General features: G+C 49.4%; 1 protein-coding gene across 1 annotated transcript; it reads right to left on the bottom strand.

Moving 5' to 3' along the window:
- Positions 1-1,668: 1,668 nt before the first annotated feature.
- On the bottom strand, positions 1,669-13,796 carry LOC149427350 (uncharacterized; the record flags this gene model as incomplete). The annotated part of the gene is made up of 2 exons (XM_089668101.1): positions 13,694-13,796; positions 1,669-2,016 (listed from the first exon to the last, which is right to left on the bottom strand). Coding segments are annotated over exons 1-2 (399 nt in total), but the record flags the coding sequence as incomplete, so codon positions are not given.
- Between the last annotated feature and the right edge of the window lie 255 nt (positions 13,797-14,051).

Here is a 14,051-nt window from a genome sequence, read left to right as displayed (position 1 = left end):
AATAAAAAAAAAAATAGTTTAAAAATTATATTTGGTTAGAAATTAATTTGGGTTATTTTTTTTTACTAAAAATATAACGGAATAAATTTTGGATAAGATTTATGATGAAATATTATTTATTTGCAAAATTTTATAAGAAAAACACTATTTTTTCAAAATTTTTGGACTTTTTCATTTACATAGCAAAAAAATAAAAATCCCAGCGGTGAATAAATACCACCAAAATAAAGTTGTATCTGTCTCTAAAAATGCTAAAAATATTCATATGGGTACAGTGTTGCATGACCGCGCAATTGTCATTCAAAGTGTGATAGCACTGAAAATTGGCCTGGACAGGAAGGGGGTGAAAGCGCCCAGACTGGAAAGGGGGGGGGAAAGCGCCCGGACTGGAAAGGGGGGGGAAAGCGCCCGGACTGGAAAGGGGGGGAAAGCGCCCGGACTGGAAAGGGGGGGGAAAGCGCCCGGACTGGAAAGGGGGGGGGAAAGCGCCCGGACTGGAAAGGGGGGGGGAAAGCGCCCGGACTGGAAAGGGGGGGGAAAGCGTCCGGACTTGAAAGGGGGGGGGAAAGCGTCCGGACTTGAAAGGGGGGGGAAAGCGCCCGGACTGGAAAGGGGGGGGGAAAGCGTCCGGACTGGAAGGGGGTGAAAGCGTCCGAACTGGAAGGGGGGTGAAAGCGTCCGGACTGGAAAGGGGGGGGAAAGCGCCCGGACTGGAAAGGGGGGGAAAGCGCCCGGACTGGAAAGGGGGGGGAAAGCGCCCGGACTGGAAAGGGGGGGGAAAGCGCCCGGACTGGAAAGGGGGGGAAAGCGCCCGGACTGGAAAGGGGGGGGAAAGCGCCCGGACTGGAAAGGGGGGGAAAGCGCCCGGACTGGAAAGGGGGGGGAAAGCGCCCGGACTGGAAAGGGGGGGAAAGCGCCCGGACTGGAAAGGGGGGGGAAAGCGCCCGGACTGGAAAGGGGGGGAAAGCGCCCGGACTGGAAAGGGGGGGGGGAAAGCGCCCGGACTGGAAAGGGGGGGGGGAAAGCGCCCGGACTGGAAAGGGGGGGGGGAAAGCGCCCGGACTGGAAAGGGGGGGGGGGAAAGCGTCCGGACTGGAAAGGGGGGGGGAAAGCGTCCGGACTGGAAGGGGGTGAAAGCGTCCGAACTGGAAGGGGGGTGAAAGCGTCCGGACTGGAAGGGGGGTGAAAGCGTCCGGACTGGAAGGGGGGGAAAGCGTCCGGACTGGAAGTGGTTAAAAAGTCAAAAAGAACACATTTATTAAAATTTTTTTTTTTTTTTTTTTAAAAAACATTTTTGTTTTTGGCCAAATGCATGCAGAATTTTCGGTTTTGGTTCTAGAATTTTTATTTCAGTGCACCGCTAGTTATAACGCTCCCTTGCTCTACCCAAAATGGAAAAAAAAAAAAAAAAGTTTTGCCTGAGAAAAAAGGAAGCCCAGGGTATGACAATGACCCTGGGGGGGGGGGGGGGGGGACATTTGTAAAATTCAGAGAAGCTAAAAAAAATTAAAAAATAGCAACTGTATAATTTACTTTATAAACCGCAATCACTATTCCTACACACCGTACAATGCACAGAAATACTGTTTATAAATACCACCCCCCACTGACGTTATAACTGCTCCATATAAAAAGGCATCTGCAGAATGAACACCTGAGACGTCTCACCTGATCGGACTCCTCCGGGTTCTCAGGTTCACCCTTCTCTGGGTTCTCGGGTTCGGACTCCTCCGGGTTCTCGGGTTCGGACTCCTCCGGGTTCTCGGGTTCGGACTCCTCCGGGTTCTCGGGTTCGGCCTTCAGGCCAGACAGCACAATGCTGAGAGTTCTCCTCACACAGCTGTTCTCCAACGATAGGCAGGCTGCCTTCCCTGCACTGCCCTCTATAGACCGGTCCTCCTCCATCGGATGTTTCCTCTTCTGCCCCTTCTTTCTGGGTGTGGACATCACGTCGTAATCCAGGGAGGAAAGTGCAGACTCTCCATCAGTGGTCTTCCCAATATTTGGTGTGCTTTCCTGTTTGAGACAAAATGCAAATCTGAGCAACTATATTGCCTATTTATCACCGAGCCGGTAAGGAGCTCGGGGGAGGAGTTATCAGTGACGGCGGAGGCCGAACGGTGCGGTGCTGGTGAATTTGGTGCAAAAATTTGCACGAAATGCTTTAAAATTGCTAAAAGTGGTGTAAATTGCTGTAATATACTTGAAATACAATGGCGCAAGTGCAACGGCCCCTGTGATGTTCACAACAGGTGATGCAGTCAGAGGGGCGAGGTGAATGTGCGTCCAGAATTTGCATTTTTCTGTGCGAATTCCGCACCGCATCAGAATCGCACCCCGTTCATGCGAACCACTGCGGGTGTGCATGTTAACAACACCCCAAAATGAGTTTGGAAAACGCGGTGCGACGTGCAGAATCGGATCCCATAGGTGTGAATACCCGTGCGATCCGATTCTAGTGCCGACCAAAAAAGGGTTCTGCACGTTTTTCATGCAGGTGCATTGTAAATAGAGCCATACGTAATGTACGACTCCAATCGCACCGCACAAATCGCTTGTGATATGTACAGGAATGCAGTGTGGTTCCTATGCAAATCACATGCGATATACCGAGCCGCATGTATGTGGACCCGAGCTCACACCGAGAAGTTTTTCAAATGTTCTTGTGTAAAAAAAAAACAAAAAAAATGCCTGAAAAGCTCAAGAAAACTGCTTCCCTGTGTATGTGAATGTATATCCATGTATGTGTTCACACTGAGGCTTTGTGCCTGCCGTGTAAAAACATCTTTGGGGCATATTTGGAAAGTTAAAAAAATGCCCCAAAAATGCCTCTTCCCATTGAAATCAATGCAAAAACGCCTGAAACGCGCATTAACACTTCTGAGAAGCATTTTTGGTGCAGTTTTTAAATCATGTGTCCTTTAACCCCTCGCCTACCGGGCACTTCTACCCCCTTCCTGCCTACCGGGCACTTCTACCCCCTTCCTGCCTACCGGGCACTTCTACCCCCTTCTTGCCTACAGGACACTTCTACCCCCTTCTTGCCTACCGAGCGCTTCTACCCCCTTCCTGCCTACCGGGCACTTCTACCCCCTTCCTGCCTACCGGGCACTTCTACCCCCTTCCTGCCTACCGGGCACTTCTACCCCCTTCCTGCCTACCGGGCACTTCTACCCCCTTCCTGCCTACAGGACACTTCTACCCCCTTCCTGCCTACAGGGCACTTCTACCCCCTTCCTGCCTACAGGGCACTTCTACCCCCTTCCTGCCTACAGGGCACTTCTACCCCCTTCCTGCCTACAGGGCACTTCTACCCCCTTCCTGCCTACAGGACACTTCTACCCCCTTCCTGCCTACAGGGCACTTCTACCCCCTTCCTGCCTACAGGACACTTCTACCCCCTTCCTGCCTACAGGACACTTCTACCCCCTTCCTGCCTACCGGGCACTTCTACCCCCTTCCTGCCTACCGGGCACTTCTACCCTCCTCCTGCCTACCGGGCACTTCTACCCCCTTCCTGCCTACCGGGCACTTCTACCCCCTTCCTGCCTACCGGGCACTTCTACCCCCTTCCCGCCTACAGGACACTTCTACCCCCTTCCCGCCTACAGGACACTTCTACCCCCTTCCCGCCTACCGGGCACTTCTACCCCCTTCCCGCCTACAGGACACTTCTACCCCCTTCCCGCCTACCGGGCACTTCTACCCCCTTCCTGCCCACCGAGCACTTCTACCCCCTTCCTGCCTACAGGACACTTCTACCCCCTTCCTGCCCACCGGGCACTTCTACCCCCTTCCTGCCTACAGGACACTTCTACCCCCTTCCTGCCTACCGGGCACTTCTACCCCCTTCCTGCCTACAGGGCACTTCTACCCCCTTCCTGCCCAGGCCAAGTTTCAGCTTTCAGTACTGTCACACTTTGAATGACAATTGCGCGGTCATGCAACCCATATGAAATGTTTATCATTTTTTTTGTGACAGATAGAGCTTTATTTTGGTGGTATTTAATCATCTCGGGGATTTTTATTTTTTCTTAAACAAACCAAAAACCACAAAAAATTAAAAAAAAAAAAAGTTTCTTAGTTTTTGTTATAACATTTTGTAAATAAGTGATTTTGCTCCTTAACTGATGTGCGCTAATGAGGCTGCAGTGACGGGCACTGATGAGGAGGCACTGGTAGGTTGCACGGATGGGCATGGACAGGCATCACTGATGGGCACTGAAAGGCAGCACTGATATATGGCACTGATACATGGCACTGTTAGGCGGCACTGACTGGCACTTATAGGTGGCACTGATTGGCAGCAATGATAGGTAGCACTGACTGGCACTGATGGGTGACACTGAAAGGCACCACAGATGGGCACTGATATGTGTGTAATAGATTATCTAGCGAGCTCTACCTTTAAAAACTGTTAATAATATAACAAAGGCACTGATATGGCACTGGCACGAGGCACTGATGAGCACTGACATAAGGCACTGATGGACACTAACAGGTGGCACTGCTGGGGCTACACTGATCATCAGGGCACACTGATCATCGGTGCCCTGACTATCAGTGTACATGTCCCCTCCGAGGAATGCCGATCACCGGCTCTCCTCTCCTCTGTCAGCGTGACAACTCGATGGGAGAGAAATGCCGATAACCGGCATTTCCCTGTTTACATGTAATCAGCTGTGATTGGAAACAGCTGATTACATGATCGAGCCAACAACTTCGGCTCTTTCCGTGATCCGCTGTGTGCGAGGGACACAGCGCACCTCCGATCGCCGCGCACTCCCTGAGCCAAGCATGCGCAGTGAGAACGTCATATGACGTCCTCCCAGAACGAGAGAACCACCTTGCGCCCGTCCTATTACTATGTGGCGGGCGGAAGGTGGTTAAAAAAACGCCCAGAAAGCGCAGTAAAAACACCTAGGTGTCTTTGCTGTGGTGCAGCCGCACCACCCGCACAGAGAAATGCGGATCCACGGGACGGTGCCATTAATTCTAATGGCACGCCACCCACATTGGAAAACGCAACCGTAGTGGGAACCTCGGCTGCGTTTTCAGAAAAAGTGCCGGGACGACTTCTCTGTGTGTTACAGGGCATGCGAGTCCATTCAAATGAAAGGGCTCTCATGCCTGCGCAAAACGTGTCCCGCACAGCCGCATGTATGTGAACTGGGGGTAAGTGCGTTTAATTACCACCTTAGCCTCAGAACCTGTGTAATTAACCGCTTTGACGCCACCCAATACCAGAAACACTGATTATATATATATATATTTAAAAAAAAAAAAAAAAAAATATATATATATATATATACATACATACACACACACACGATTTTGCATTTCCGGGTAGGGGGCGCGAGTCCTACCCACATTGCCATTCACGGACCCGGCTGTTGATCACCGGGTCCCAGCCCACAATTCCCCGGCAGCACCCGGCGATCACCAAGCATCAGTGACGGGGGAGAGACCCGTGTATAAACAACACAGATCTCTCCAGTCAGCTCCTGCACACTGCTTTGTATGGCTCTGCATAGCAGCATGCTTACAGTGAACCACACACAGCACACAGTTAACCCTTTGATGTTAACCCCTTCCTGCCCATTGCCATTAGTAGTGTCAGTGCTTTTTATTAGCACTGATCACTGTATTGGTGTCACCGGGGATGTCAGTGAAACTATATTTTGGTTATAAAATATATCCAATAAAAGTTGATCATAAATTTAGACCATAATGTATTCTGTTACATCTCTTTTGGTTAAAAAAAAAAAAAATCCCACTACATGTATATTAATTGAGAAAAAATAAATTTTGTACAGCGAGCGCTCAATAATAGATATAAATAGAGTAGTTATATAACCAGCTGCAAATGCACCGACATAGGAATCCCAAAACCTAGTAAAAGTACATGAACATAAAAAGGTGCAGCGCTAAAATATGTGAGAAATCTTGATCTATCAATAATAAAAAGATACAATCAATATATATAAAACTTCCAGGTGGACATGGCGCTTAATCAGTGATAATTGCACAGTCTAATGAATAAGAAGTGTTCAAAAAAAAAAAAAAAGGCACAGGCTTGACTTGATTAGGTCAGCAATAAAAGTGGTTAACTTTCAACTTCGTAGGCATTTCCCATAAGAAAATCCTCGTGATAAGAATCCGTGCAGCAATGTATAAATGCGCACTCACCAGATGCACATAGGTAATGCGCATTGAACCAATATGACTCTGTGGGGCCCCTTTAAATGGAACAGCCAGCCTGGAGCAAGGATCCCTCATCTGGACACCAGCTTCACATGTATCCACGCTTCCTCTGGGGGTCTCTATGACCAGTTAGCTCAGAGCTACAGCCGACCTGAAGCCTGATACAGGAAGACTCCACAGCAAGAGAAGTGCTGACCTAATCAAGTCAAGCCTGCACCTCTGTTTTGAATACTTATTCATTAGACTGCAATTATCACTTCTCATTTGTGCGCCTGATTACGCGCCATATCCACCTGGAAGTTTTATATACATTGATTGAATCGCTCCTTCAGCATTACCTATAATGCTACCACCTCCCCCTCTCTGTTGGGGTCCCTCAAGGCTCCGTCCTCGGGCCCCTTCTCTTCTCCATCTACACCTCCACCCTTGGCCAACTCATACACTCTCACGGCTTCAACTATCACCTCTATGCCGACGACACACAAATCTATCTCTCTACCCGACACCTCACCCCCTCGGTCTCCCCCCGAATCACCCGCCTACTGAGCGACATATCAGACTGGATGTCACTCCACTTCCTTAAACTGAACCTCTCCAAAACCGAGTTTCTTGTCTTCCCCCCAGCCCGAACCCCACCACCCCCCATTGACTTCTCCATCACATCCAACAATACCACTATCAGACCCGCCCAGCAGGCCAGAGTACTTGGTGTCATTCTGGACTCCAACCTATCCTTCCAGCTCCAAGTCCAATCTTTAACAAACTCGTGCAAACTCCACCTCCGCAACATGCAGACTCCGCCTCCGCAACATGCAGACTCCACCTCCGCAACATGCAGACTCCACCTCCGCAACATGCAGACTCCGTCTCCGCAACATGCAGACTCCGTCTCCGCAACATCGACAAAATCCGCACGTTCCTAACCCCAGAAACCACTAAACAGCTCATCCACTCCCTCATCATATCACGACTCGACTACTGCAACTCCCTCCTCACTGGCCTGCCTCACGGCAGGCTATCCCCGCTTCAGTCCATCCTGAATACGGCTGCCAGACTCATTCACCTTTTCAAACGCTCCGTTTCCGCCACCCCCCTCTGCCAATCCCTCCACTGGCCTCCACTCAGTGTCCTCCACCCCCCTCTGCCAATCCCTCCACTCAGTGTCCTCCACCCCCCTCTGCCAATCCCTCCACTGGCCTCCATTCAGTGTCCTCCACCCCCCTCTGCCAATCCCTCCACTGGCCTCCATTCAGTGTCCTCCACCCCCCTCTGCCAATCCCTCCACTGGCCTCCATTCAGTGTCCTCCACCCCCCTCTGCCAATCCCTCCACTCAGTGTCCTCCACCCCCCTCTGCCAATCCCTCCACTGACCTCCATTCAGTGACCTCCACCCCCCTCTGCCAATCCCTCCACTGGCCTCCACTCAGTGTCCTCCACTCCCCTCTGCCAATCCCTCCACTGGCTTCCGATTGCGCAACGGATCAAATTCAAAATCCTAACACTGACGTACAAAGCCGTCCACCATACTGCCCCGAACTACATCACTGACCTAATATCCAAGTACCCCCCAACAGGCACACTCCGCTCCTCACAAGACCTCCTTCTCTCTAGTTCCCTGGTCTCCTCCTCCCATGCCCGCCTCCAGGACTTCTCCAGGGTGTCACCCATCCTCTGGAACTCCCTGCCCCAACCCATCAGATTATCACCTACTCTCCTCTCCTTTAGGCGCACCCTGAAAACCCATCTCTTCAGGGAAGCCTACCCCACCCCCTGCTAACTTGCCGACCTCCTCCACTCTTCCTACCACTCCATCCCCCACAGCTATCTCCTCCTGTGCCACCACCCCCTCCCTCCTAGATTGTAAGCTCCAAGGAGCAGGGCCCTCAATCCCCTCATGTTTTGCATTGTATTGTTATTGTTCTGTCACATGTTCTGTCCCCCTCTGTAATGTACAGCGCTGAGCCAACTATTGGCGCTTTATAAATACTGTATAATAATAATAATAATTGATCAAGATTTCTCGCATATTGTAGCACTGCACCTTTTTATGTTCATATTAATTGGTTTACGTGCAAGTAATAGCGTCTAAAAACTAAGCTGTGTGCATATATATATATACAGTTGTGTTCAAAATAATAGCAGTGTGTTGAAAAAAGTGAATAAAGCTGAAAATCCTTCTAATAGCTTTTATTTCCATCCACACAAATGCATTGGGAACACGACACATTCTATTCCAAATCACAACATGAAGAAAAATACATCAAATTTGTGTTGTTCCTCTAAAAAAAATGGAAGAAAAGTGAATATTAGACGGTTCAAAAAAAATGTGTTTGTATTCTTTACAAACTCCAACATTCACTATATAAACTGAGAAATGTTTGAAGATTTTGCTTTCCTTTGAATGACTTCATGAATATTTGGTTGTAGTCGCACTGTTTCTGAGAACTGCTGTACATCTGTGTTGCATGGAGTCCCCCAACTTCTGGCCCCTGTGATCAGGTATTCCAGCCCAGGATGATTGGACCACATTCCACAGTTCTTCTCTATTTCTTGGTTTGGCCTCAGAAACGGCATTTTTGATGTCACCCCACAAGTTTTCTATTGGATGAAGATCCGGGGATTGGGCTGGCCACTCCATAACGTCCATCTTGTTGGTCTGGAACCAAGATGTTGCACATTTACTGGTGTGTTTGGGGTCGTTGTCTTGTTGGAACACCCATTTCAAGGGCATTTCCTCTTCAGCATAAGGCAGCATGACCTCTTCAAGTATTCTGATGTATTCAAACTGATCCATGATCTCTGGTATGTGATAAATAGGCCCAACACCGTAGTATGAGAAACCTCCCCATATCATGATGCTTGCACCACCATGCTTCACGGTCTTCACAGTGTACTGTGGCTTGAATTCAGTGTTTGGGGGTCGTCTGACAAACTGTCTCCGCCCACTTGACCCAAAAACAACAATCTTACTTTCATCAGTCCACAAAATGTTGGGCCATTTCTCTTTAGGCCGGTCAATGTGCTCTTTGGCAGATTGTAACCTCTTCAGCACACGTCTTTTTCCCAACAGTGGGACTTTGCGGGGACTTCTTGCAGATATCTTGGCTTCACATCGGCGTCTTCTAATTGTAACAGTCCTCACAGGGAACGTCACACCTTCTTTCATCTTCCTGGAGCTGATTGTTGGCTGAGTCCTCACAGGGAACGTCACACCTTCTTTCATCTTCTTGGAGCTGATTGTTGGCTGAGTCCGCCCCATTTTGGCTATTCTTCTATCCATTCCAATGGTAGTTTTTCGCTTTCTTCCGCGTCTTTCAGGTTTTGGTTGCCATTTTAAAGCATTTGCGATCATTTTAGCTGAGCAGCCGATCATTTTCTGCACTTCTTTATATGTTTTCCCCTCTCCAATCAACTTTTTAATCAAGGTACGCTGTTCTTCTGAACAATGTCTGGAACGACCTATTTTCCTCAGAATTTCAGAGAGAAATGCACTGTAACCAGCATGTCCAACATTTGCTGCCTTCCTTCCTTAAATAAGGGCAATAATTGCCACCTGTTTTTCAAAGAATGAATGACGTCACTAATAGAACTCCACACGGCTATTATTTTGAACACGCCCCTCAATGAGTGATTCAATGACACAGAATCAGCAGCATGCATGTCATGACTGTTAGGTCTGTTGGATTTCTATGACTCTACTACACCTGCTAGGAAATTATCTGCCATGTAGAAATATCATTTCCCCCAAAAACAGAGATTGATCCGGTTAGTGATGTCTGACGGCTAGTATTTTGAACACAACTGTATGTACAGTGAAGGAAATAAGTATTTGATCCCCTGCTGACCTCTGTGATTGCCAACAAGGGATCTGCCACCAAGTACTAAGTCATGTTTTGTGAAGGGGATCCAATCCTTCTTTCCCTCATGAACATGCAGATCCGTCATCATTTGTTAGACGCATTTCTGCTGAATTTGTTGTTGTATTCTGTCTCTCAGTGTTACACCGAACATTTGAATTTTAGACCGATCATTTCTGTGTGAGGGGCAAACATTCAAAATCAGCCGGGGAGCAAATACGCATTTCCTTCACTGTACCAGCAGAGAACACGGACATATGATGAATCAGATCTGTGGACCAATATGGCCGCAATTCATTCTTTTCTGTATCGCCCATGTTGAGGGTTCGATCCAAAAAAGTTTTAAATTTGGAAACCGTGCTAGGTTTCCATGCGGATTGTCTGGCAAGAGCTGAATTTGGGTGTGGCGGTCCTGTATTGTTGTGCGTATAAATTGCCTTGACCCGCAATCAATTGGTACAAGTCTTCCATGAAGAACAGCAGAGGGGTTAAACACTAGCGTTAGGGGTTGGTTAAGGACTAGAGTTAGAGCTAGTGTTCGGGGTTGGGGAATTGGGTTTGAGTTAAGGGCTAGGGGTTGGGTTTAGGGGCTAGGGTTAGAGTTAAAAGCCAGGGTTTGGGGTTAGAGCTAGGGTTAGGGCTTGGGGTTAGAGTAAAGAGCCAGGGTTTGGGTTAGAGCCAGGGTTTGGGGTTAGAGCCAGGGTTTGGGCTAGGGTTAGAGCCAGGGTTTGGGGTTAGAGCTAGGGTTTGGGTTAGAGCCTGGGTTTGGGGTTAGAGCTAGGGTTTGGGGTTAGAAGAGGGGTTGGGCTAGGGGTTAGAGCTAGGGTTTGAGTTAGGGGTTAGAGCCAGGGTTTGGGGTTAGAGCCAGGATTAGATCAAGGGTTTGGGGTTAGAGCCAGGGGTTAGATCAAGGGTTTGGGGTTAGAGCCAGGGGTTGGGCTAGGGGTTAGAGCTAGGGTTTGGAGCCAGGGTTTGGGGTTAGAGTTGAGGGCTAAGGTTACAGTTAAGAGCTAGGGTTTGGGCTAGGGGTTAGAGCCAAGATTTGGGCTAGGGGTTAGAGCCAAGATTTGGGCTAGGGGTTAGAGCCAAGATTTGGGCTAGGGGTTAGAGCTAGGGTTTGGGCTAGGGGTTAGAGCTAGAGGTTGGGGTTAGAGCCAGGGTTTGGGGTTAGAGCCAGGGTTTGGGCAAGGGGTTAGAGCCAGGGTTTGGGGTTAGAGCTAGGGTTTGGGCTAGGGGTTAGAGCCAGGGTTTGGGGTTAGAGTGAGGGGTTGGGCTAGGGGTTAGAGCTAGGGTTTGAGTTAGGGGTTAGAGCCAGGGTTTGGGGTTAGAGCCAGGATTAGATCAAGGTTTGGGGTTAGAGCCAGGGGTTGGGCTAGGGGTTAGAGCTAGGGTTTGGAGCCAGGGTTTGGGGTTAGAGTTGAGGGCTAAGGTTAGAGTTAAGAGCTAGGGTTTGGGCTAGGGATTAGAGCCAAGATTTGGGCTACGGGTTAGAGCTAGGGTTTGGGCTAGGGGTTAGAGCTAGAGGTTGGGGTTAGAGCCAGGGGTTGGGCTAGGGGTTGGGTTTAGAGCCAGGGGTTGGGCTAGGGATTATAGCCAAGATTTGGGCTAGGGGTTACAGCTAGGGTTTGGAGTTAGAGTTGAGAGCTAGGGTTTGGGGTTGGAGCCAGGATTTGGGGTTGTTAGGGTTCGCGGTTAGAGCTAGGATTAAAGCTATTGTTGGGGATTAGAGTCAGGGTTAAGGGTTAGTGTTGAGGGTTAAGGGCTAGAACTAGGATTAAAGCTAGGGTTAGGGGTGAGTGTTAAGGGTTAGGGGTTAGATTAAGGGTCACAATTCGGGTTAGTGGTAAGGGTTGAGATTGGAACACTAACCATAACAATTACCCCAACCCTAAATCTAACACTAACCTGCGACTTTGTACAGATAAAGGCTCCTGCATAACTTTGATGCTACTGGGGTGCCAGAGAGTGTAAAGTCACATCAAAGTCGCACTCCATGAACAGAACTGTCAAACTTTCCTCTAAGCCTAAAAAAAATAAAATAAATCAAAACGCATGGAAAAAGGCAACAACTGCAGCTTGCATTGATGTGAACCTAGTCTTAGGGCTAGTTCACACCATATGCATTCCAGTTTTTTTTTTCAACCAAAACGCATAGGTTACATGGGTTTTCAATGGCATAGTTCCCACCAGTGCTTGCAGTTTGTGCGTTTAGGTTCCAGAAAAAAAAAAAAAGAACATACTGCATTTTTCCTGAATAGAACTGTACTGGAATGTGGTAAAATGCATCAAAAACACACCACACCCTAGGACAGTGGGAGGAAAAAGCAGCAAAAAAACAAATCTGAAATGCATCAAAAAAAGTGCGTACAGAAATGCACCTAGAATGCGTTTTGGTGTGAACCGGCCCTTGGGCTGCTTATAACTTACCACCTATGTGAAAGAGCCCTGCGGCTCTGAGGTGGACGCATGCGCAGCAAAACGCATCCCAGCTCCTGTGTGGGTGAATGAGCGCCAACAAGGAATGGCACTGCAAATGCAACATTTTTTTTGCAAACATTCACAACACAAGCCTGAGGCTGCGTTCCGTTGTGCGTTTGTGGGAACCTGAGTGAAATTTGCATGCGCTGCTGCAACGTACAAAAACGCCTCATCTGCAAACGCATGGCGAGGTTTCATGGCGCCCTCATTGCTTCTTGCGTTACTTCCAGGCAAATATTTTTTCTTCATGGATGATGGATCTCTGTGCTGCGCAGCAGTGAATGGAGCCGGGATGATGGATTTCTGTGCTGCGCAGCAGTGAATGGAGCCGGGATGATGGATCTCTGTGCTGCGCAGCAGTGAATGGAGCCGGGATGATGGATCTCTGTGCTGCGCAGCAGTGAATGGAGCCGGGATGATGGATCTCTGTGCTGCGCAGCAGTGAATGGAGCCGGGATGATGGATCTCTGTGCTGCACAGCAGTGAATGGAGCCGGGATGATGGATCTCTGTGCTGCACAGCAGTGAATGGAGCCGGGATGATGGATCTCTGCGCTGCACAGCAGTGAATGGAGCCGGGATGATGGATCTCTGCGCTGCGCAGCAGTGAATGGAGCCGGGATGATGGATTTCTGTGCTGCGCAGCAGTGAATGGAGCCGGGATGATGGATTTCTGTGCTGCGCAGCAGTGAATGGAGCCGGGATGATGGATCTCTGTGCTGCGCAGCAGTGAATGGAGCCGGGATGATGGATCTCTGTGCTGCGCAGCAGTGAATGGAGCCGGGATGATGGATCTCTGTGCTGCGCAGCAGTGAATGGAGCCGGGGTGATGGATCTCTGTGCTGCGCAGCAGTGAATGGAGCCGGGATGATGGATCTCTGCGCTGCACAGCAGTGAATGGAGCCGGGATGATGGATCTCTGCGCTGCACAGCAGTGAATGGAGTCGGGATGATGGATTTCTGTGCTGCACAGCAGTGAATGGAGCCGGGATGATGGATCTCTGTGCTGCGCAGCAGTGAATGGAGCCAGGATGCAGAAGGAGAAGGAAGAAGGTGAGGGGAGAGCGCAAGCCAAGCTGTCCAAGCAGAAGAGACAGAGACAGCTGTCCATAGAATAGAGAAGATACTCTGATCCTCCTCCTCTCTGTACATCACCTGTCCTGTCCCGGCTCTCGGTGATGGGAGATGTCTCCGCCGTCCGGACATGTCTGTCTATGGAGGATCCCCGGCACCGGCTTGTATAACAGCCGGCTTCCCGCCAACACACTTGTGTAACCAGGAGGAGGGCGGATGTGACGTCACGGTCCCCCTGAGGGGAGAATACAGTGTACAGTGCAGAGTGTGGGGGGGTGATTGTCACCCTCTATATTATGCTGTACAGTATTACCACCCCCCCACCCCCAGTACCTCAGAATATGGGGTGCATGACTGTCACCCCTTTTTTTGCTGTTCAGTATTACCCCCCCCAGTAACTCAGAATGAGGGGTGTAGGATGGTCACCCCTTTATATTGT

Source organism: Staurois parvus, unplaced genomic scaffold (genome assembly GCF_062004578.1).
Source record: "Staurois parvus isolate SC_StPar_1 unplaced genomic scaffold, SC_StPar_1.0 ptg003849l, whole genome shotgun sequence".
Taxonomy (NCBI): domain Eukaryota; kingdom Metazoa; phylum Chordata; class Amphibia; order Anura; family Ranidae; genus Staurois; species Staurois parvus.
The sequence above is the reverse complement of the archived record's forward strand: the minus strand, read 5'-3'. Positions and strand labels throughout refer to the sequence as shown.